The sequence below is a fragment of the Agelaius phoeniceus genome, chromosome 2 (assembly GCF_051311805.1).
Source record: "Agelaius phoeniceus isolate bAgePho1 chromosome 2, bAgePho1.hap1, whole genome shotgun sequence".
Taxonomy (NCBI): Eukaryota; Metazoa; Chordata; class Aves; order Passeriformes; family Icteridae; genus Agelaius; species Agelaius phoeniceus.
Genome location: NC_135266.1, coordinates 75051944 through 75076876, shown reverse-complemented (window position 1 = coordinate 75076876; position 24933 = coordinate 75051944). Strand labels below are relative to the sequence as shown.

General features: G+C 36.4%; 1 protein-coding gene across 1 annotated transcript in view; it reads left to right on the top strand.

The window, feature by feature from the left end:
• Nucleotides 1-23206, top strand: part of CUL5 (cullin 5) — a 31780-nt gene extending 8574 nt beyond the window's left edge. Inside the window, exons 3-19 of the mRNA XM_054628534.2 lie at nucleotides 1579-1678; nucleotides 3051-3227; nucleotides 3942-4083; nucleotides 5139-5284; nucleotides 5361-5441; nucleotides 6619-6712; nucleotides 9960-10090; nucleotides 10849-10956; nucleotides 11541-11605; nucleotides 13609-13741; nucleotides 14272-14403; nucleotides 15039-15162; nucleotides 15904-16079; nucleotides 16198-16359; nucleotides 17020-17138; nucleotides 18384-18507; nucleotides 19572-23206. Of these exons, the coding sequence (XP_054484509.1) occupies nucleotides 1579-1678; nucleotides 3051-3227; nucleotides 3942-4083; nucleotides 5139-5284; nucleotides 5361-5441; nucleotides 6619-6712; nucleotides 9960-10090; nucleotides 10849-10956; nucleotides 11541-11605; nucleotides 13609-13741; nucleotides 14272-14403; nucleotides 15039-15162; nucleotides 15904-16079; nucleotides 16198-16359; nucleotides 17020-17138; nucleotides 18384-18507; nucleotides 19572-19766 (2209 nt within the window). The 3' untranslated portion in view covers nucleotides 19767-23206. The remainder of the gene's footprint in view (nucleotides 1-1578; nucleotides 1679-3050; nucleotides 3228-3941; nucleotides 4084-5138; nucleotides 5285-5360; nucleotides 5442-6618; nucleotides 6713-9959; nucleotides 10091-10848; nucleotides 10957-11540; nucleotides 11606-13608; nucleotides 13742-14271; nucleotides 14404-15038; nucleotides 15163-15903; nucleotides 16080-16197; nucleotides 16360-17019; nucleotides 17139-18383; nucleotides 18508-19571) is intronic.
• Nucleotides 23207-24933: the final 1727 nt, after the last annotated feature.

The following is a 24933-nucleotide window of genomic DNA, read 5'->3' as shown; positions in this document are numbered from 1 at the left end:
CAGAGTATTCTTTTGGTTTTTAGAATCTGTCACAATTACAGTTTTTTTCAAATGCAGTCTTGTTGCACTCTGTCTTTATTGCTCTTTTTGATGGGTAGTGACTCTTTTTACACCCAGTTTAATACACTTGTCACACTTTTCTGCCAGCCAAGAGGAAAGGTAATCTAACATGTGGTGGTTTTAATATTTTACAATGTCTCTGCTGTAGTAGTTGCCAGACATGGTATAGTTAAGGTAAAAATTCCGTTCTGAGTCATTGCTTTAATTTTTAATAACTAGTTCAATAATTCTGCATTGGAATGAAAACTTAATATTTATTATTTTTTTCTTGTAGCTGAGTTATTGAATAGAACTTAAGTAACTTCATGGCTAAATTAAAGCTATTGAGGGAAAGGATCCTACTTCCCTAGATTTATATTTTTGGACACTGTTCTTTGTTAAGCTTCTTAATAAAAATGCAAAATCTGTAGGTGTCTTCTACATGCCCTGTGAGTATAATTACCTGGTACTGCTTTTTTTCACTGCTCTCAGGAAACAGTGACATTCTAAATACAGTAACACCTTTTCTGCCTGTGAATGTTGTGTAAGTCCCACCAGTTGGGTTAGACTTCTGTAAAACTTGGCCCCAGCACCTTTAATCTGTGTCAAAGCAACTTGTGAGTTTTGTCTTTTCGATTAAACTGAAAAAGCTGCTTTTGTATTGAAATAAGTGTATTGATTTAATAGGAACGAAGTGATAGCTTTAGACTATAGGGGTGCTTTTCTGCAGAGATGTGGCCTTGTTACTGAAAGGTAGAAGAAGAACCAGAGGATAGTAATGAGTCAAAAATGGCTTGCTAAGCCATGTTATATATGATATATGGTTAGGAGTGTAACTTGCTTTATTTAGTCTTCAGTATGGAAAGAATAGGAGTTAAGATACACTTACTGGGCTGTAAGGTAGGAAAAATTTCATTTGAATGACAGCTAAAACTCAGAATTTTGCTTTGCAGTGCTATTTAGTAACTTTTCTCCAGTAGTGTTTCACTTGAAAATGCTACCACTTCCATGAAATGTGTTGAGTGATCTTATTAAACTAACTGAATCGTTTTTTAAATCACCTGATCCCTCAGGGTTCAAATTTCTCATGAGGACGGTCTATTGCCTTTGTAGGATGTTGTAGTGCTTGGATTGTGAAACTGTCAGGGAAGGCTGCATGTTAATGATAGCATTTTAGAATAGCATGGGCTGAGTAGTAATGCTGTTATTGGCAAGTAATGTCAAAAAGAAGCTTTAAAAATTGCCCTTAATTCAATAAGGATTATTGAATAGGTACTGAAAACAGAATTGCCTTACACATCTTCTTGACCATAGCCTTCTAGATAGGTTGCAGTTACTTGCTTCCAGGACCTTTCTTAAAGCTTCAGTCTGTTCCCCAAACATGCTTTCTCCCATGTGTCACTGGGATCTAGCTGTGCGTTGTTCAATAACACATATAAATTTCTTAGACATGCTGAAATTATGACTGTTAAAGCCTCATACATTATGCCATTAAATTTTGAGTAGCTGTTACTAAAAGGTGGATAAATTTTTTTCTAGAGATGTACATGCAGTGTGCTTGTGGGATGATAAAGGTCCAGCAAAAATCCATCAAGCTCTGAAGGAAGACATCCTTGATTTTATTAAACAGGCACAAGCAGTAAGTTATTAATGTTTCATAACTTTTATTCACATTGTTAGAAAAATAGCCAAATAATTCTGACTTCTGTTGGATCAAATGCATTGCTTTTTTGTTTGAAATTTTGTGATGTTCTGGAGATCATAATTACCCTGCAAATTTCTATTGAAAAAAGAAGAGCCTTGAGCCTGGCTCATTGTTTTCTCACAGTGCTTAAAGCTGGGATGGGCAGTGATTTTTATGGTATATTTAGAAAAAATAAAACACAGCATTATTTTTGTTTATCCAGCAGTACTTACGGAATTTTCTTCTGCTTGAAAACTTCAAAAGGCAGAATTTTTCATAAGAAGTTACTGTCTGAAAAAAAAGTTTATATAGCTTCAGTGCTATTTTGACATGTTCATGGATGGCTTAAAAGAAGCCATATGTACAGTGTACTACAAATATCTGTGCTATCAACTCAGCAAGCTCAGCTGTCCAGTTTTATGGGCTTCCCTCCAAATGAGTGGCACTGTCAATAGACTCAAAGGAAGTTCTTGTGTTTGTAACACATACTACAGAGAACATCTTTTGCTATGAGGGATTTAAAGGAGGGAGTTGTGAAATTAAAAAAAAAAGTTCTAAAGCATCCTGTGGCAATGGTTTAGATGGTTTAGAAAAATTCTGTACACTTTTATTTTATCCTTTTAGTGAAGTGATTTACACCACTAAGGCTTTCCATCAAGGAAAATAATTTTTTATAGAGGCCTTTTTAAAACCAGGCATATAAATGTTGTTTTTTAAGTTCCATAGCTTACCTGCTTACATACATAAATGCTATGCTGAGCTGAGGCCTTTTGATGTGGTTTGTGTTGTCTGTTATTTGATAGACAGGTTTTATTTTTGGCATTATGATAGCCAGTGTACAATATAGCTAAGTTTGCAGGATTTAATAAAATATAGGTGTTAACTATCTGTCTGGGTCTAATGAAAGGTTAGTAGATGCCATTGAATCAAAACCTGTCAGTGTATAGAATATAACGCAGTCCTTACAGGTTTATGTTGATTTAATTTTTTTTTAATATGGTTGTACCACCACATGCCTTTAGACCAAATATTTTAATTTTTTACTTGCCCATGACTTAAAAAGAGAGAAAGAGGTTAATTTAGAAAATTTGAACTTAGTGTGTACTTTTTTACTGCTGTCTTTCTTTGCCCTTTAGAAATGACCCATATGACATGGGTTAATAACTGCTTCAAGAAACCAAATGGCACTTCAATATGTAGACTTCCTTAGTCTGATATATGCGTATATTTGAGTTTTATATGGGGAGTTATTTTCAGCATAAACAGAGCCCATATTTTGTGCATAAATTGATTAATAAATTCCCTCATCTGCTCGCCTCACCTGCAGAGAGTGCTGAGTCACCAGGATGATACAGCTCTACTCAAAGCCTACATCGTGGAGTGGCGCAAGTTCTTCACCCAGTGCGACATTTTGCCCAAGCCCTTCTGTCAGTTAGAGATCACTCTGATGGGCAAGCAGGGCAGCAACAAGAAGTCCAACGTGGAAGACAGCATTGTTCGAAAGGTGAGTGGGCTGTACTGCCAGAGAGCTTTGTTGCACCAAACCTCATGGGATGCAGCAGCATTAGCAGCAGTCACCAAAAATAACAAATCACACAATGGAGTATAAAGGGGCACATTGAGTGATGAGGATTTTGATAAGAGCCTCCATAACTAATCTTAAAACTTTGCAGTGCTTAGATGAGATACCGAGTTTTTTATAAACTACAGATGCATTATGTGCATACTGAACTTTCTTGTTGGATAAATGCAATATAAATCCATCAGTCTTTCTCTTCATGTAACTTTGGTGTTAGTTGAGTTTTTAGTTTTGTCTAAGGCTATGCCTGCCAAATGGTGAACTATATTTGGGTGTTTGCCTCAAAAGTACCCCTGATATAGCAACTCCTGACACATTGTATTGCTGGAAGGTTACTTGACTGATTATGAAGAACTCTATAAGTAATAGAGAATTACGGAGTGAATACATGAATTCAAGACTGATCCCCTTAGCTGTCCAGTTACATAAAGTTTAGAATGTAAGCTGAATATGGCTTGTATTACAAGTTCAGAGCAACATCAGGTTCTGGCATAGCTGAACTGCTGTGTAGGACCTGAAAATTACATTATAAATTGCTTGATTTCTGTTTCTAATGTCTTGTACTTTTTTGCATGAACTTAGGTCTGCATGTACCTTTCTAACAGGTTGTCTTTTTTTTTCTTCCTTTTCTTCATGCAGCTCATGCTAGATACATGGAATGAATCCATATTTTCAAATATAAAAAACAGACTTCAGGACAGTGCAATGAAGCTAGTTCATGCTGAAAGGCTAGGAGAAGCTTTTGACTCCCAGCTCGTTATTGGAGTTCGAGAATCATATGGTACGTCTTGCACACACTGATCTGTTGCCTCCTCACTTTATTAAATGAATTTTCTTCCTACAAAGTTGGCAGTTGTGGTGGTAGGGTTGGAATTATCTCAGCATTTTGTATTGATTTTTTTTGTTGTGCTTGTTGATTCATGATACCAATTAATTTTTGTTTATAATCTTTAGCTTCTAAGTAATTCACCTATGTATCAGTTACTGCAAAATCAATGTTTTCAAAGAGAAGAGTTTTTTGACTTTTTGGGGTTGCACATATAACTGTACAATGGTACAACAGCAGTATGTCTGTACTCCTTTATTTACTGTTTCTGATTCTTTAGACAGTTTGAAGAAGAAATGCTAAACAGGCTACATTTAAGAGTTTGAGTCTCTCTTTGTTGCAGAACAGATCTGTGTATCTGAAACTTCTGTGATATTTCACCATTGCCTGCTACTTTTGAAAGCTTTCCAGCCTGTTGAACTAAAGTTGTGGCTAATGGTGAACTTAAACTTCTTTAAGCCAGCTTTTTATATAAGTCAAATTCTAACTTTTTTAAAAGCATATTCCATTTAATGACTATTCATTTCTCTGTAACAGTTGAAACTCTCTTTCAAATAGTGCAAAGCACTGCAATAAGCTTACTGTCTCCATTCTTGTAAAACAGGGAAAAAAGTCTAAAATGGAGACATTGTGATTTCAGGAACAGTGTCTAAGAGAAGCTTTTTGCTCAGTCAAGTGGAGAACTTTTTACTTTATTAGGCACTATTCTGAGCTTTTTTATTCCTTCCTTACAATTTTGCAGTTGTATGTGTATTTATGGTTACCAAGTGCTGGAGTGCTGGAGCTAAGTATGAAACTTTTTTCCAGTTTGCCATAGTTGATCTGAATGTTTCTGGGAGCAAAGATTGGCCAAATTTGGTTACTTTTGTGATCAGAGGCCATTTATCAGATCTTTCAGATTGTTCAATGCAACCTTTTTAAACAAGTCTCACTCTTTCATTGAAATTTGCTTATTATTAGCCACATAAATTTCCAAGACTTGAGAGTAAGTTTGGACTTTCTCTTTGCAGTTAACCTTTGTTCTAATCCTGAAGATAAACTTCAGATATATCGGGATAACTTTGAAAAGGCATATTTGGATTCAACAGAGAGATTTTATAGAACACAGGCTCCTTCTTATTTACAACAAAACGGTGTACAGAATTATATGAAATATGTAAGTAAAAATTCTGTTGTAACTTCGTACTGAATGTGTTAGTACTTAAAATGATTGCTGTTCTACTTTTGCACAGGCAGATGCTAAACTAAAAGAAGAAGAGAAAAGAGCACTACGATATTTAGAAACAAGACGTGAATGTAACTCTGTAGAAGCAGTGAGTATAATGTGTAGAAAAATTGTGTATTTCCTAGTTATATAGTGTTGTAGTTTTTAGTTTTGTATTACAGTATTATTTGATAGCACTAAATTGGAACTGTTTATTTTGTGTTCGCAAATCACAAATTATTTGTTGCAAAAACATGTATTACTTTCCAATCTGGTAATCTACAATTTCTGCAAATGTTTAAATAGTACATGTAGATCAAAAGTTAAAACTGAAAGGCAGGTTTTTATTCAGATTGGCTTTTGTTCTTTCCTTTTGAGTTAGGTATGGTGGATTTTTCCCTATGGTTAACAGGGGATGAGAATCATGTTTGAAAATGAACTGTCAAATCTGTTTGGCAAATGATTTCTCAGTGCTCATTTAGAACACCTGCAAGAGTTATTGTTCATTGCAATCAAAAGGAGCAATAGAAATTTCATTAAAGCTGTAATATATTTCCTCTTAGGCTGAAATATGGCCATTTAATATAAAAGATGGGTTTTCTTTTTTTCCTTCCCCTTCTTCCCTCTTCAGCAATTCTTTTACATAGTTCAGATTCTAGAGGAAGAATGCAATGAATATGTCATAATTGTCTGTGTTGGAATTAGTTCAGGAAACAGCTTATTTTAAATAAATACCTTTTAAATCTGATAATTTTTTGAAGTGGATCAAAATGTGCTTTACACCTTTTGTTAAGCTGTGAGTCATTCATTTTGCACAGGTATAAATTGTAGCCCATATAAAGAGGCTGACAAAGGAGAGATGGTCCTGACATGTACAGGCAGTAGATCTAATGCCTTGTTCAAGCCATCCAGCCTGGTCCAAATAGGGTATGCTGGAATGAGAACTATTCTTAGCTCTTGGATGTATACTTGGAAATGAAGTAGGGTAGTTACTGTTCCAAAAGTGGTGGCTCCCTTGAGAGAAAAGAGTCAACAGAAATACTAAGCTCCTTAATGGTTTGGAGGAGACTTTGCCACTTTTACTAACCTAAACATTTTGAAGAAATATGGTTCCTGTATAGATTCTATTCAAACTGTAAATAGTTTTATGAATCAGTGAATGAGTTAATTATTTTGTAGAGTTAGTTGTTGAGAACAGTTAGTTTTTGTGTCATGGCAAACTTGAGACACGTCAGGCTTCGGTTCAGGTGGCTGCTTGAGCTAATCCTGTGTTTAATGTATTTCAGCTCATGGAGTGCTGCGTCAATGCCCTGGTGACATCTTTTAAAGAGACTATTTTAGCTGAATGCCAAGGCATGATCAAACGAAATGAAACAGAAAGTAAGTGGAGCTTCAAGAGCAGTGCAGGGTGAACCCTGCATGAACTGCATAAAAATAGATTTGTGTGTAGATATATCAAATTACTGTTTTTAATAGATGGTGGTAGTTTTTCATATAAAAATATTATTGCGCATGAACAATCACACAAAAAATTACTATCATTGATTCATATTTTTTCCTATCACTTTTGAAATTGATGTACACAATACTTTAATTTGAATGAGGGGATAGCTCTAATCTTGTTTGAAAGAAAATATTTTGTGCTCTTTTTTCTTTATTTTTTCCTACACTTACTTGCATTCTATTGACCAACTCTGGTAAATGCTCCATATGTCTTTACTTTGTCTTTGAGTACTCCAGATACAAACATTTCCTCTTTGTTTCACCCCACTACCTCTTTACACCTGGGGAAAAAGTGAAACATCTCTTTAGAAAAGATTTTTTTTCTGAAAGGCAGGGAGAAAATTTTCTTATTCTGATTATTGATGCAGGACCTGTAGGTCGAATGAACAAATCTTTGCAAGCTGTTCATGGGGGTTTATGGCCAATATATCAGTGTGAGTATTGAAAGTTAGCTCTGCATGCCTTTTGAAAGTTTTCAGAAGATTTTTTTAACTCTGCTGCCAGAATTTGAGAAGTTAGTATGGTAAAACAAACTAAATATGTCATTAAAATGTTGTAATTCAGGTAGGAAAAATGAAAAAAAGAAACCAAACTGAAATCACAGGTTAATTTTTCTTTGAGGTCTTGGTATCCTGCAGCCAGGGAATATTTACTAATGTCTTCAGAGGTTTTCATTTCTATTGAAATGAGAAAACTGTTTTATGACTTAGAATATTATAGAAAATACTCACTTCTAAAGCCAGCTTTTAAGAAAATATTTGACCTCAAAACTATGTCATACTGATCTGTTCATCTAGCAGCATGATTTCTGGAAATAGCCCAGAGCTAAATGTAGAAAGCAGTGAAACTTCTTATGAGTATATGTTACAGCCTTTGGGAGAATGCAGGAGGCTTATGTAAACACAGAGCTTCAGAAGGGTTCATCTGCCCAAGGACCTTTCTTTAGAAACCTGTTGAACTATTCACAGAGCCCTCTCTTGTGGCTGTGTCTGTCCTGTGGTTGCAGGGCACTTCTGCTCAGTCTGTAAGAACTGCTTCAAATGCTTCAATGAAGGGTGCAGGTGCAGATGGCTGAAACATAATTAAAGACTGGAGCTATGCATAGGAATGTATACATCTGATCATGTCCTCTGCTCTGCTTTGCTTTGCTCACTCATCTGACTTGCTGATATTATCTGCCCCAAAGAATTCAGTGATGTTTTCTTTATTAAACAGCACTGACAAAAGAGGGCTGTTTTGGTGGGGATTTTTGGTTATGAGCTGTGCACATACATCTTATTATGTTAAGTAATATTTACATGCTGTGCAAAGACAGGAAGGAATAATATTTTTCAACTAAAATCTATCAAAAATGTCATAGCTTGCAAACACTTCAGAACTGACTTTGTGTGGTTTTGTTTGCTTATAGTATTGGGGAAGTGAGGCCTAAATTTTATTCCTGAAGTGCAACAGAAATGAAAAGTATGCTTGGCTTTCATGAATACAGAATGAAAGCAGACTTTAAGTGCCCCAACAACTACAGCATTGATTTCTTTACTCTTCAGTGTCGTAATATATTCTGAGAGAAGTTCCAGTAAAATACTCCTTTTGGTTTTGTTACTTTGAAATCTGTCTTTGAAGAATTTATAGGTTTTTGGAAGAATTTATAGGTTTTTGGATTCTGCAGTCTTAGGATGCACCTGGAGTCTTCCTTCGCTACTGATTCTTAAGAGAAACCACTGATTTTTTTAATATTTATGGCATCACTACTGTACAGAAACAGATGTAGAGTCCTTTAACATATATTTTTGTTTCTCTTTTTCTGCCATCTTTTCCTCCCTCTTACTCTTTTTAAAAGCCTAGATTAAAAGATCCAGTAAAAGTTGAGCTTTTCGGACTTTTTGTATGTAAAACAGTGCTGCCATTTGTTATAGCAGATCTAAATTGCACTGAGAATGCCTCCAACTACATTTTTTTCTGGTTCCTGCAATTCAGCCCATTATGAGTTGTCTGTAGTACCATTGCAAGCTCTTATTCAATGTTGTTTGTAGTTCCCATTCTCTAATTTGCTTTGTTATGTTCTAAAAGGATTTATTTTCTTCTCTATGCTTTTCTATTTGCTTCTGCAGCAGCTGTTGTGGTACAGATAATGGTAGCATATATCGTCCTCAGTGGTGATGGGATCTTGATGTTTGTTGCTTACAAAAGTAATGTAGAAAAGAAAGCAAAGGCAGGGCCTCTGACTTTTCCACTTTCACAGTAGACATAACATTAAGGAACTAAGTGAATCTATAAATTTTGTTTTCTGAGAAAAAAAAATTGTGTCCATTTGTTCTACTTCATGAAGCAAAGTCCTTTGCCAAGCTGAGTTCAATTCTCTGTGGTGTCTTTACAACAACCTGGTGACCTTAATCCCAGTGTTCTTTGTAGACAGCTTTGTCAAGATGAGTATTGATGTTTCAAAATCCTCTTTTTTTTTTTTTTAAGCAGTACTGAAATATCTTCACAAAAAAGTAGAAAAATAAAGCATCACATTTTGAAGTTTTTGTACTGGTAATTTTCCGAAAAACTAAATAAACTCTTTGGGAAGAAGAGTTCAGTGTTTGCATTAGTCAGTTTTGGTTACTTCAGAACTTCGCAAGCTTTTATAAAACAAAGCATTGTAAGTGGTGTTGAAACATACACAAAGACAGGTGTGTTTGGCTTTAGTTTAAAATATAAAAATGTCTTGAATCCATACAGTTTCTTGCATAAACTCCTATAGGCTTCCAAATGAGAGAAATTCTTGCCAGGGATTTGAAGGCAATTTGTTAGAACCTGGACTTAATCCAAATTGGCATTGGTTTTAGGGGGGGCTTATTCAAGCTTGTGATACTATATGCATTAGCATACTATATAAGATACTATATGCATAAGCAAGTATTACATTGCAATGAACATACCTTTTTTTGCCTTCAAAAGAATCTTCTTGTGGGACCAGAATTAGAACAGTACTCAAGTCATCTTTCTTTTTAAGAGATGAGTTGGATTATCCGTTCTCCACATATTTAATGTTTCACTTGAGATATGTCTAGGAGAAATGCAGTATATTTGGCTTTTATAGATGTCTTTGACTGGTGGCTTCATTGGTATTTGTATCTTTCAGAGCTGCATTTAATGTTTTCACTGATGGATAAAGTTCCAAATGGCATAGAGCCTATGCTGAAGGATTTGGAAGAACATATTGTTAGTGCTGGACTTGCAGACATGGTAGCAGCTGCTGAAACTATTACTACTGTAAGTGTATTGGGTTTTAGTAAAATAACAACAGGAAAACAACTTTCCAGAAGTTAAATATTCTCTATTTTTGGCACAAATGGATAAATGGAAATAATTTTTAAGATTTGTGTTTAGAGATCCAATTTTGGTCCACTGAAAGTTTTAAGTGTCTTTAGGATAACTTTTTATTTTTTGTTGTCAGTTGTGGCTTTAAAAAGTGAATCTAATTTGCAGAAAAGTTATAAATTAAGTGCATGGGTTGTTTATACAATACAATTATGCTAGAATCTTAATTTAAAAAGCCTAATCAATTTTCCCAGAATTATAACTTCTTGATGAAATTTGAAATTTGCTTTCAATCTAAGAGTGGTTGTTCAGTGTGAAAATTATAAGGGTTTTTTCTCCACTGTACTTTTTCAGCTTTTTATCATTTTTTTCCATAGGGTCTAGGAGGCCTAGGTGGCTGCAGCAGTTAGGATGTGGCATTTGTCTTTTATTGATGCTTGGAAACGTCCTTTAAAATAAAACATTGCTGTATAGTATTAGAAAGTTAGAGTTTTTAATTTTTTTTTTCTATATTTGAAATACTATCCTGAAAGTCTGTGTTTAAGCCTACATGCTGTAGAACTCTTCAATCCAGAGACTGAAGATAAAATATAAATTCACAGTATGCAGATTTTTTAGGGTACAGCATTTTTACAGATTAGGAAATCACGTGTATGCTCACACTGAATTCTGTGGGGCCTTGGTTTTATATTTGATTTTTGCCTCTTTAGGATTCTGAGAAGTATGTAGAGCAATTGCTCACGCTATTTAATCGGTTTAGCAAGTTGGTTAAAGAAGCTTTTCAGGATGATCCAAGATTTCTTACTGCCAGAGATAAGGTATGTGTTTCTGCTGGTCTTTTGTTCACTGTAAGACTTGTTGCAATTTGTGTTACGATGTCTCCAAAACCTTTTGTGCATTCACTGTTAAATTTAGAAGCTGCTATTACTCTATTAAATGTGCAGACTAAAATATTGATGAAACTTACTACCAACTTAGGAGCTTTCAATTTCTGTTACAGTGCTGCATAAAGTTGCATATATTCAGCTTTGTAATGGTGTAGAGCACATCAGAAGATGACCTTTGTACTGAGAACCATAATGTCCGACTCAGCAATAATTTGTGTTTGGAATTTACTTTGTATTTGTGTCATGACTTCAGATGTGCAACCTGCTCCATGTAATCCCTTGCTAAGTTGCTGTTTAAAGGAAACTATTATGTTAGTGGAAAAGAGGAAAACATCAGTTTATTGGGAAATTAAGTCATAGAATTTGAACTCTCAAACTGAAAATAGAATCTGCAAACTTTGGGCTAATAAAAAAAATTGAATTAATTCCATGTTACAGTAGTGTAAAAAGAGAGAAAACCTTTGCAATTCATATCAGAAATTGAGTGAAGCACCAATAATCTAATTATTTTTCAGGCATACAAAGCAGTTGTGAATGATGCTACAATATTTAAACTTGAATTGCCATTGAAGCAAAAGGGGTAAGCCGTGTAAACTTCATGTGAATCAAGGTTTTTAAAATGTCTCTTCAAAAAGTAATGCTGTGTTTAAAAGGGCTTTGTGTTATTTGCATGATGTAATTTCAGATTGCTTATTGACCTCTGGTAAGACTCTCTTTGTGTGGAAGCAGATCAGTGAATAGCAGCCTGGTTCAACTTAAATTTATTTGTAGTATTTGGGGATCTGTTCTTTTACGCCATGAGTCAGTTTGTTAGCTGAAGTTCATAATGGTTTCCTGGATTAATTTCAAAAACCTCAGCTGTATAACTCTGTCACAACTTCAGCAAAGGTCCTGGGGAAAAATGAGGCAGTAATCTTGGGAATAACTGTGGCTGATTAAGGTGTAACCATCCACAAGCTGTTTTCCACCTCCTCTTGTGCCAGTTGTGAGTGTGACCTGTCCAGCTGTTGCATTTTTGTTTCAGTGCAGGATTAACCAGGTTAGTTTAAACAACTTCCAGTAGATTAGGCAGACCTGCGTGACTCAAGAAGAAGGACCATGCTTACAGAGCCCGCTCTGCTAACTCAGCCAAGAGAAGGTAGCAGTCAGTTAATTGATTGTTAACATTTACCGTGTGATGTGCCACTTGAGTAGGAACTTGTGTTTATTTAGGTGCTTGGGATGGCTTATATATAGTTTGTCATCTGATTTACTATGGAAACAAAGCTTTTGTAGCTGGGCTGCCAGCTTCCCTTTCCAATTGCTTCTAGTTAGGGGTGGATGGTTATAAATATCTGTCCAGCGTCTTGGTTCATATTCTGGGTTTGGTTTAGGATAATGGCAAGCCAGAATAGGGATTAGTCTTTCTCCTTGTATTTATTGGAGGAATGCTGTCACAAAAGACTGGATCCCTGCTTTGTATACTTTGCATAGATGTAGGTAAGGTAGAGGAGTTTCTTAGGTATCTTCTAATAGTTTCCTTTCCTCTCAGACCATCCCAATTGATACCTCATTCAAACTGTTTCACTCCTAAAGTGAACCCAGCCTAGTGGTTTCTTAGAAACCACTGTAATTGTGATGGTCTTCTGTTCAGCATTCTTCTTCCCAAGCACTTTGAAGTTGTCTAGATATGCAGCCTGGTTTGAGCAAAATGAAACTTCATCTTGCTTAGTCTTCTGTAATAGCCAAAAGACTTGTGATCTGCTTCAAATGGTCTTTAGGAGGGCAGAATACATTAGCCTGCAAGCTGCTTCATGAATTAAAAAAAAGGACAAGTTGTCTGAAGAGTGTTAGCTCTGTCTGTACTAATTGACGAGAGGCTGAAATAATGAGCAAGAAAAATGGATTCTTGAGCTTGCTGTGGGCCCTTAAGTAGCAGTCAGGTTGGTGCCATCTGACTCTAGGAATAGGGATTGGTCCTTGCTATTTGGTTTTATTCACCATTCTAGACACGGGTTTGGAGCATGACCGTGGTTGATGAATTTTGAAGAACCACAATCTATCTACTGTAGCATCTTGTTTAACTTTAGTCTGCATTTAATCTCCTAGCTGTTAGTCCATCCTTTATAGCCGTGATGAAATAATTTTATCCTGTTACTATGTGTTAGATGGGTTGAGTCTGTGCAGTCTGTGTAGTGTGGTGCAGGAGGCTGTTCTTGAGAACTCACTACAGCATACTGAGGAGATGAGTGAAACATTTCACTGTAGCATTTGTTAATTCTTTACTGGAATATTTCTTTCCATACAATATTTTGTTGTTTCACACTGTAGTTCCACCTGTATACTCCATTGTTACAGTTCTAAAATTGTAATTAGTTAAAATAAGCTGTATAAGCTTTCTGAAACTGTTTGGCAGTATTTATTCTTTCAAGAAGAAAGGGTGTTATCCCTAATTTTTCATTAGTTTAACAAGGATATAAATTCACCACCAGGATCCTTGCCAAGGGGATCAGGAGAGAGCAGTCTGTCTTGTTAACAATGTGACTACTCCAGAATAGCAGGATGCTGTATGGTTTGAAGAAACACTGTTCTTCTTTTATCTAGTGTTGGATTGAAAACACAGCCTGAATCCAAATGCCCTGAGCTTCTTGCTAATTACTGTGACATGTTGCTAAGAAAAACACCACTAAGCAAAAAACTAACCTCTGAAGAAATTGAAGCAAAGCTTAAAGAAGTGGTATGTTTTTGCTTTTTATTTCACAATTATTCTGAAGAAGGAATTTATTTGGTTTAATTTATTTCCTTATGTGGGTTGAGGCCTTGATCTTCAAAAGCAGTTATGCAGGGTGTAAAGAGTTTATTTTGTTATGAAGTGTGTGTGTGTGTTTGAATATTGTAAATCATTTGATGTTTCATGTCTCCTGTGTTGGTTCACAAAATTCGTATATTAAATTAACGCCTATATGAGACTGTAACATATTACAATAACTAATATTTGTCTAGAAAATAATACAGGGGATTTTCACATACCAGTGTCAATGTCTTCTTTGATTTAAGATAATTTCCTGATGTTTGAAAAATTAAGAAATTGAAGGTGTGATATTATGAAACATTCATTGCTGATGCCTATGATAGTGCTAACACAGTTGCTCTTAAGCCAATGTCAAGTAGCCTTTCTCTAGTCATAGTCTGCAGCGCCATTAGATCAGCATTCAGACTTGTCTGGCTAACAATGCAAATAAATACATTTAACTCTGTTTTTGACAGCTTTTGGTACTTAAATATGTACAGAATAAAGATGTTTTCATGCGATATCACAAAGCTCACTTAACAAGACGTCTGATATTAGATATATCAGCTGACAGTGAAATTGAGGAGAATATGGTGGAATGGCTCAGAGTAAGTAGCATCACATCTTTCTTTGGTTGTGTCTCATGCTTGTGATTAATTAATATTCCACTCTTGAACTTAAATATCTTTCTTGCTTAGGTGAGTTTTATCTTTAATAGCAGGCCCCTCAGGGCATCTTAATGCTTCCCTTCTATCACAGTACTTCATGAAAGTAAAACTCTTTGGCTCTTCTCTAGTAGTGCCAGTGACAGATTTTAAAATATTTCACATACAATTATCTAAAGGTTTTATATATTCCATATAAGCAAAATGCAGTGTACTTATTTAATTATGTAAATAATTTGAGATGCATTCTAATTTTGAATTTTTATGTAGATTATAATATTATTTGCATGCCTGAAACATTCCTTCAAATTTCAGAACTCATGGATTCTTTAAAGCATGCATACGTTCTTCAGCACTTGAATTTCTTTAAAAGAATCACCATATGCCCTTAAGGGATAACTACTTACGATTTATGCAAAAAACCCCTTATATTGTATTGCAGATTCACTATTACTGTAAAGCAATGATACCAGTGTACTTCTTTATGCTTTTTATTTATTCGAGCTTCTTATTTTAAACATAAAACTTTTTGTTCATAGTTTCCTATGTCATATTTACTGTTCTGTTTGTTTATGTAGGAAGTGGGAATGCCAGCAGACTATGTAAACAAGCTGGCTAGAATGTTCCAGGATATCAAAGTCTCTGAAGACTTGAACCAGGCCTTCAAAGAAATGCACAAAAATAATAAGCTTGCTTTACCAGGTATTGTTTTCGAATTATTTGCTACTTTTTATTTCTCTTAGTGAAAAATAGCTCAGTTAAATCTTAGGTTAAAAATTATGTCAACTGCAGGTTGAACACAGTCTCCATGGCACTGTTGCCCCTAGATTGGAATTGTCTGTAGACTCTGCTTTCTCCTGCAGTTGATATTAGAGCTGTATCACTCTGTGAGTTGTTTTGGGTTTTTCTTGTCAGCAGTCTCGTAGATAAAGATTCCCTTCGCTTGTAGCCAAATTGCAAGCAGGGGCTTGAATTGGCATCAACCAGGTGAATGCCTGAACTACCTCCTTTTATGCCCTCATCATTCTTCTAGTGCTCCATGCTGTGCTCTCCTTCATCTGCCAGCAGGAGAGCTGGATGCATACCATGGAGAGCATAAATCACATTCTGAGATTGTTTCACTGATGAGAGAGGCTGAGGAACATCAAGCACTGGACCTGCCATGCTGAAAACCCTTGAGTAGTGCTTATAAGCATCAGCTGTAAAGGTGCACCAGTGTTTAAGGAGCTCTGCAGCAGCAAGAGAAAAAAACAGATTTTGATCAGTGCTGCTGGCAGAAAGCCAGTGGTGCATAGAGTGCCTTAATGTTTAAGTGGGTAGACACCCTGCAACTTTCTGAAAATTCAATCCTTCATAATTGTGTTGAGAGTAGGAAGAAAACCCAAAACATTTTGGTTTATCTGTTATACCTGGAGATTCATATCATCCAATATCATCTTACAGCTGACTCTGTGAATATTAAAATTTTAAATGCTGGTGCCTGGTCCCGAAGTTCTGAAAAAGTGTTTGTCTCGCTGCCCACGGAATTAGAAGATCTCATCCCAGAGGTCGAAGAATTTTATAAAAAGAATCACAGTGGTAGAAAACTCCACTGGCACCACCTCATGTCCAATGGAATTGTAAGTGTGTCGTTTTCATTGTATCAGTCTTAATGACTGCACTCTCTGTGTATTTATAACAGTAAGAAAGCTTGTGATTCAGACAGGCTTATAAGTAAAATGTTCATCCTCTTCACAGATAACATTTAAGAACGAGGTTGGCCAGTATGACTTGGAGGTTACAACATTTCAGCTGGCTGTGCTGTTTGCGTGGAACCAAAGACCCAGAGAGAAGATCAGCTTTGAAAATCTTAAACTGGCAACTGAGCTCCCTGATGCAGAACTTAGGAGGACTTTATGGGTATATCCCTTTCTCTTGAAACAGATTGCTTCTTGATTTTTGTACTCTGAAATACTGGATTAGTATTTTTAAAGCACTGTCTGATAACACTTTCAAATGTGAACGCCTTTCTTGGTAATTAATCAGTTGTAGTGCTGGCTCCTTGCACTGCTGCTGAACACACACAGCCTTTACATTGACATGTTCTCTCTACCCAGTGTTACTTCACAAACTTTTGGAAACTGCAAGAATTTTTTGACCATATGCTGTCTAAAGCAGAAAGTTACAATTGTATATTGTCAAGTAGGTTTGGTCTAGGAAATTAGTGACACCTGGTAAATGTTCCTTAGAAATAACTTCAGTGTTTGCTTTAGCAGACTACTAATTATTTAGCTCATGGATAAAGAGAGAAATCACGTAAGTCAGACTTGACACCACTTCCTTAGTAATGAGTTTGTGTGTTTTACTACTTTGTATGATTTTGCTTATACTAACCCATTTCAGAAGGAGGTTTGGTAAACTGTGTCCCCACTCTGATTTTACTAGTTCCAAACAAGGCTATGTGGTTTCCTCACTACAGTCAGTACTGCACTGAATTATGGTTATAGAAAGTAGTTGTTACCATTTAGAAAGTCTGGTGATTTATTTTCATTCTTTCTCCCCCTTCCCTTTTCTCTGTAGTCTCTTGTAGCATTTCCAAAGCTGAAACGTCAGGTTTTATTATATGAACCTCAAGTCAATTCACCCAAAGACTTTACAGAAGGAACCCTCTTCTCGGTGAACCAGGAGTTCAGTTTAATGTAAGATGATGTTTGAAAAGTAAAATAACCATGTATTGTTTTATAACTAAAGGAATTCACTTTAACTTAACCTTTGTTCTTGAACCTAGACACATGCTTTGCTGCCCTGCACTCACTTATTTTGGCAATAGTTATGCTTCAAGTAGGTGATTGGACTAGATCACCTCCAGCAGCCCCTTCAAACAAATGTTTTTATAATTCTAATTTTTGTGACATTAAATTTCTTACACACTTAGGGACTAAGTACAAAATTGGAGTTAGCAGTAAGTCCATAAAATTTCATGGAAGACAGCCTGTAATCAGAGCAGTAGTGCTGTATTGATTATTATACACACACAGAAGTTCAGAAACAATGATAAGTTAACAAAAAGGAAGTGAAGCTGCTTAATGATGTGGTGTGCTGTCAAGAGCCAGGATTTTTGGTGTGGCTCTCCCCAGAGAGGAGTGTCTTTATTTCTGTGAGAATTGCAGTGCTCTTTTATTGGTGCTTTGAAATCCTTTGAGCACAAGATAATACAAAGAGAGAATGTCTAAGTGATACATACTACGTTCAGTGTGGTTTACTTGCTTCTGCTTGCCTCCACTCTCACTGTCTATGATGAGAACTGGCTCCTTGCTAGGAACCTCAGATTCTGTGCCTCATTCTCAGCAGCAGCTGGACATCTGGATCTGTCGAGAAAGAGATAAGTGATGAATCTGCTTTCCTGGGGCTTAGTTTATTGCCCAGGGCCATAATGATTATTCCTGTCATCAGGATTCTGAACTTTGGAAAATGATGATAGGACATGATAGAAGACACAGGCTGTAGAGAAAGTTTGTGGGTGACCACTGAAGAATGCCATCAGCTTTCTTTGTTGCAATAGCTGGGTTTTGTCCCAGATGGTTCTTTGATGGAATATTAACTATCCATATTTCCTGAACTTTGTTGTAAAACCTTCCTCCAAAAGCTCTAGATTTATGTAATTAAATTGAAATATATTTTTCTGAAATTCTGTTGTTTCAGCTGCTGGATTTACTTGTAATGCTTGCTAGCATTATTTAAGTTTCATTGTGCAGAGACATTGGCATTGAGTTTTGATCTGTCAGACAGCTCTCTCGCTGCTGCAATGCTAATAGCCTATAAGTATCTAATCTATCATGGTACTTGTTGCTGCTGTAGTTTAAGTTTAACAGGAATTTTATAATTGAAAGTTTTGGGGTTTGTATTTTTTTTTGCTCACTCTCATGCAATACAACTTTTTTCAGAAAAAACGCTAAAGTTCAGAAAAGGGGCAAGATAAATTTGATTGGTCGATTGCAACTTACTACAGAGAGGATGCGGGAAGAGGAGAATGAAGGAATAGTCCAGCTAAGAATATTGCGAACCCAGGCAAGTAACCTGCCAGAGGAATACAAAATTCCCCTATTTCTTTTATTGCATTATCATTACTGTAATTTGTTGTATTATCATTACATGCTGCCCACCATTGGATGTTGATGTATGAAATGGGTGCCTTTAAATGCCACTGGAAGTCACTTCTGCTGTATGACTCTAGATCCTTTTAAATACCTGATTCTGCATGTGTGTTCGTGCACTTGTAGCTATCAGCCTCCTGTTCTGAAGTACCAGGTCATCATCTTCAAAGAGGACAAAGCAGATATTACACAAGTGGTGAAGGCATACAGTGAGGGGTGGGTGACAGCAGCAGATTGGCAAAATTGACTGACACTGGCCACCACCATGAATAAACAGCTTGTTGATTTTGAGATCTCTTTGGTCTGTATGAAGAGAATAATCTTGGAGGTGGAATCATGCTGTAAGTGCTACTTAGCTGTACAAACTGCAGCTTCCTGCTTTGTGGCTGATAGTTAGCTACTCATGCCAAATCTTTTGAGCTGACAGTTTAAAAAAAGCCTGAATTTTTTCAGGCATCGGGGATCATTACATACAATGGAGTCTCATTTTGTCTTCAAGTTTCAGGTCTGTTCTGTCAGTCAGGCTGGATTGCAGGCCATGCACATTGTGAGTTGTACCACCTGATGTAACATGATGTAACTATTCTGGCAGCAGCAGGGTTAATGCCTGGTTGTACTTAGAAAATGAGTGAAATGTTAACAAGTTATATCACGAGTAAACTGCGACTTCTGCTCAGGGTGTGAGTTAACATTTGGTTTCAGTGAGTAATTCACACTCTAGATATAGGATTTAACTGCTCCTTTGACTGGAATTGTCTTATATCTCTTGCATCTTGCCAGTGCTTCGTTCTTTTCCTTTATCAGCTTGCTTGTAAAAGCAGTTCTATATAGGCTAAAAAAATGCAGTATATTTCTGATTTCTAAGGAAAAATACAGATTTCCTTGCTCTCTTTCCTTACCAGGAGCCTCCTATTAATGCTCTGTTCATTTTGTCACTTCACCCAGGTATTTAATTTTTTTTTTCTTGTGCCCCACTAGGAGGCTATCATCCAAATAATGAAGATGCGGAAGAAAATTACTAATGCCCAGCTTCAGACTGAACTGGTAGAAATATTGAAAAACATGTTCTTGCCACAAAAGAAAATGATAAAAGAGCAAATTGAATGGCTTATAGAGCACAAATATATCAGAAGAGATGAGTCAGATATCAACACCTTTATATACATGGCATAATTGGAGGACTCTGCGGGATGCTGAGAACATAAATGGAAGGGTGCTTGGACAGACAGCTGCAACAGTTTGTGCTGCAGAAGGACTTGTTTTGACTTTCGTTACATATTAAAATCCCTGCCTTACCTTACAGAGGACTATATTTTGCCAATCTCATTCAGCTAGCATGATGGCATTCCCCTCATGTTGCACACTTTTAACAGCATGCTGTTTTGTGGGAGACTTGCATTCATGAAGAGCCCATTGTGAACTTTTTAAAGTAGATTTGATTTACACCCACCAGGAAGAATACAGGTTTGGGTTTTTAGATGACCAGTACTTGCACAAGGAAAAATATTCAAATATTCATGCACTGAGGAACTGCTATTAGTTTTGTTTTGGGTTTGTTTTTTGTTTTGTTTGGTTTTGGTTTTTGGGTTGTTGGTTTGTTTTTTTTTTAATGCAATTAGGACTAGAAGTAGCACTTTCACTTTTGTGTTTTGGATCAACAGAGTAATGTACTGTCCATCTCTGATCCTTATTTCATGTAATAACATTTGAGAGACACAAACACATGCGTCACAACTGATCCGTATTTGTTACAGTTAAAACCTGTTTGCTAGAGCAGTGCTTCAATCTAGTAACTGGATTTTAATAATTAACATATTAAGTGACACAAAAGTAATTCCAAGTCATCGGTGATATTTTTCCCAAAGCAAGAGATCATTGTTTTTAAATTGTTTCCTGTAAACAAGTGGATATGTTGTTACCTTAATTTGGACAGGTGATTTGCTACAATCCTTTTTGACAAGGTAAAAGTTTCTTGAATGATACTTCACTCTAAAAGCAGTTTTCATGGGTGGGTCTGCTATAGGAACAGAAATATTAAGTGTATTTCCTTGTACATTTAATATTTATATTCCAAATATTTCAGTATGACTACATATATCAGGATGCATTAAAGAGTAATTTATGCACAACTCCCGCAGAAAGAGAATAACACTTGAAGATCCCTGTACTATTTCCTTAGTGGTAACTTTTATATACATGCAAGGTTAATCCAATTGGACTAGTCAACATCTTTATATGAAAAACAAACCCTCTGCTTTCCATTTGGTAACTGGTAGGGTAGGAAGTACTCTTCTAATGAAAATGATAAAATGCTAAGGAAAAATACCTTGTTCAGTGTATGTAGAGAGAGTGCCAAACACACATCAGGAATCTCAACTACTTAATGTTACCTCTTCCATTCTCAATCATCTGAAGTAGTCATTTGGCACTGCCCTACTCTCTGCTGTTCTGAAATGTCCCAGCATGTACTGAAGCGATACCATGAGTCATAGGAGCAGAGTGCCTGTCTTAGGACAAAGGTAAGTTGTGCTTTACTCAGTTCTGTATGAATATTTCTTCTATAAATGACAAGTGTGTGAAGTTATTTTTTAATTAACCAGTTGAACTATGACATCTAAAGGCCTCATCTTTGATGATGAAATGGGGAAGAGGATAAAATTAACTTTAGTCAAAAAAGAAAGCCTTCCAGTAAGTAAGAGGAGGAGTTTTACTTTCACATGGTTACAGTAAAGTATGCAGGAGTGGTTTAAAAGCAAACTCTCCAAGAATGGCTGTTTGCACCCTTAAAGCAGGCTGTGTGCTCTGTTACTAATGTAAATGCCAATGTGACTGCCTGAGAACAGTGTGTATTTGGACATCTGTTTGAGTAAGAAGTTTTTGGTAGTGAGGGTTTCATGACCAAGAGATGGAGAAATCAAGGCCTGGCCAATTAGAATTGATTGAAATCCTACAGCTTGTGTTCCATGCCTCTATTGACACTCAAAAGTAGATGCTGTTTAAAAATATTGCATCTTTTATGCTGGCCCTGTGGTGTTGCAATTCAGAATCAAAAGGAAGTGGTGCTCTGTGTAGTTAACCAATGAAACTATTTGAACATTAGAAAACGAAATTCTAATAAAACACTTTGTGCTGCAAGACTTTCAGTCTTTGTAACTTTAAAGTAATAAATGTTTACTTGGGATAACTGGGGAGAACACGACAGTGAGCACACTCTTCAACATGAAAAATTCCAACCCTAACCAGAGAAGAAAGGTGTGAAATGGTCACACGGAAAGAGCTGCCAAGGGGATAATGCTAATTTTGAAGCCATTGGTTAAATTTGAGAGAAATTTAGGAGACTGCATCTCAGATACAACTCTTTAGGAAGCTGGAATGTATGCAGAAAGGAAAGGCTTGCTAAAAGCTAAGGAGCTACACATTCCCTCAACTAATAAATACAATACAACCTGATTGTACCTATACGTTTCTCAAAACCTGTGATGGAAATACAGTTGGTAATGTGCCTATGACATGGTCATTTTTTCTTTAAATATATACCAGAAATGGATGTCGGGTTTTTTATGAAATCTAAGACAGACACCAGCAAATTTGTTAAAGATGCAGAATCACGTTTAGCATCCTTCATCAGGTCACTTCACCAATATGCACTTAAAACTAGTATTACCTGGGGCACAGGGAGATACCTAGGGTAAGCTGTTCTTTTGGGGAGGGTAGAGTTCAGATCTAAATGAAAACTATTCTTCACTTGCAATATGGCAACAACGCACTTTTAAGGCTGCAATTTTTAGCTCTGAATATATATGTCCAAAGACCTAGCTTAAGGAGGTGCTGCATCTGAAAAACACGTTGCCACACACACTGCCACGGTGAATAGCTAAGGAACGAAATCTGGTGTAGAAGGGGCGGGGGGGAAATCACTCCTAATGGGTTTAATAAGGAAATACTGTTAAATCTTTCTCAGTCCCAACAACTTGATGATAATCTCAGTTTCAATTCTGAAGTCTTCCATTTTCCTCTTTCCACAGTTGGTGTCCCTAGCTTCTTCTTTTACTCATTTATTTTTTGTTATGACTGTAATGCAGTTACATTTCCAAATGACAATGTGACTTTCTCATTTTCATCTTTTTAAAATTAATATAAATGTTCTGAATGTTCACATCTTGCATTTATCTGCATTGGGATGCCATTGTCCTGTAAAGTGCAAATTTTAGAAATACAATTGGCAAAAAGATTTGATAGTTTTACAGAAAGATTTGCTATCTCAAACTGTTTTCTATTTTCATCTAAATAACTGGGATGCTATCTTTGTAATTCTTTAAGGTCATATTTGTGAAATAAACAACACATGAAAGCTTTCCTGTCATATACACTATATGTAGTCTGGAGTGTTGAGCAAACTCGGGTTCCTGAGTTGTAATAACTATCTCCGTATGGTATTTACAATTTTGAATGTGTGCCACTACCAAGATAATAATGCTGTACAATTTTGAATGGTGGTAGTTTCTGTATGGCAGTCCAGCTGAACTATTTTGATGTACTGCTTAATTTTTGAATTTTATTTTTTAAGTTGTATAATTTATTTTCTTGCAAAATAAAAATGTAATTTAAAAGACTCCTCATTTAGCAAGGTATTTTGGTGTCTCACCCTACAAAATTTTTAAGTTGAATTCAGGTGCTGCTCCTAAAATTGCCACTGTATGAAATTGGCCTCACTTCAAGTCCCAACAGATGTTATGATCAGAGTAATTAAAAAACAAAAGTGGAGACTTCCAATTCTTTTCTTGGTAAAAATTTTTAAGAATGTAAGATTATATGTAGAGCTATTTAGTCTTCTGAATTCTATTTAAAGATGAGCTGTAGTCTTTCAGTCAGTGTATCAAAGCCTACCATGCCAAAACTGGCTGGGAGTTGCCTAACTTAGTTTATGGCATTTTTAACAGGGTTATGTTTCTGCAACTCACAGGGATGAACTTGGATTGCTGAATATTTTGGTTGATTTGTCTTTGAAGTTATTTACAAGGTGCATCACTGAAAGTTACTGGTGTTGCCACCAGGACCTTCAGGGAGCTGATCCTGCAGTAAACCGTGATGTGGGAACAGTCACTTGCCTGAAGGAGTGCTTTTAATGTAATGGCTTTTCTTCTCTGATTGTTCTTGCCTTTTAATGTTAATCTCTTTTTACGTATCAACTCTCTTCTTTAAGTGCAGCAGCTAACCATTGGTGTTTTGTGCTCTCTGGTACATGCAGAGTTTAGAACTATTTGTATGGAATAAACAGCTATTTTTGAGTGAGTGCTCAGTACTGTGCATGGCAATTGGCCAACTTGCAGTTCATGTGGGAAGAGTTTTGATGGCAGGTTGCTATTATTTCCAAACTTTTTTCCCTCTGTTAGGGCAATATATAGTCTTTCCCAATGATTTTTCGGCAGAAGTTGTTCAGGAGTTGTGCAGGAGTTCCTTGGCTAAATCAACTCCTACCCCTGTAAATTGATCACAGTTTAGGTTGATGTAAATACAAAAGGCTTAACCTTGTTCATTCTTCTAATAAAGTGAGAATGTGGCTTTATTTTCTTCTTTGCTTTACCTGTCAGCATGCACTCATAGAATTGTTTAGGCTGGAAAAGACCCTTGAATCTGTTAACCCAGCACTGCCAAGGGCACCACTAAACCATGTCCCTGAGTGCCACATCCTCTAAGTCCAGGGATGGTGACTCACTTCCCTGTTTTACTGCTTGACAACCCCTTCCATGAAAAAAAGTTTTCTTAATATCCAATCTAAACCTTCCCTGGCACAACTTGGGGCCATTTTTTTGTTACTTGTTAGAAGAGACCAACCTCACCACCCTTGGCTGCACCCTCCTGTCAGGCAGTTGCAGAGAGTGATGAGGTCCCCCTGAACCTCCTTTTCTCCAAGCTGAACAACCTCAGCTCCCTCAGCTGCTCCTCACAGCACTTGTGCTCTTGATCCACTCCTTGGATATCTCAACATCTCTAGGTAGACATTGTGCCTGGCATTTGATCCTCATTTATTTTAGTGATGGAGATCCACTATAGAAATTCAATTGGATACTGTGCTTCAGCTCCTGCATACAACCTTAAACACCTGTTAGAACAGCTGGAGTCACAAATGGCAGCTGCTGCTTCCCTCTGTGGATCCAGGGCATAGCCAAAGCAAATACCACCTGCTGAGCTAAGCAAGAGCAGCACAGTGTGACTTTTTAATAGTCTGTGACGACATCAAAAGTGACCTTGAAATTAGTACATCATAGTCAATCTTGGTGAGAAGAGATGATGAAAAAATTAAAGAATGTTAGCAGGTTATATGCCTGAAAAAGAGCTT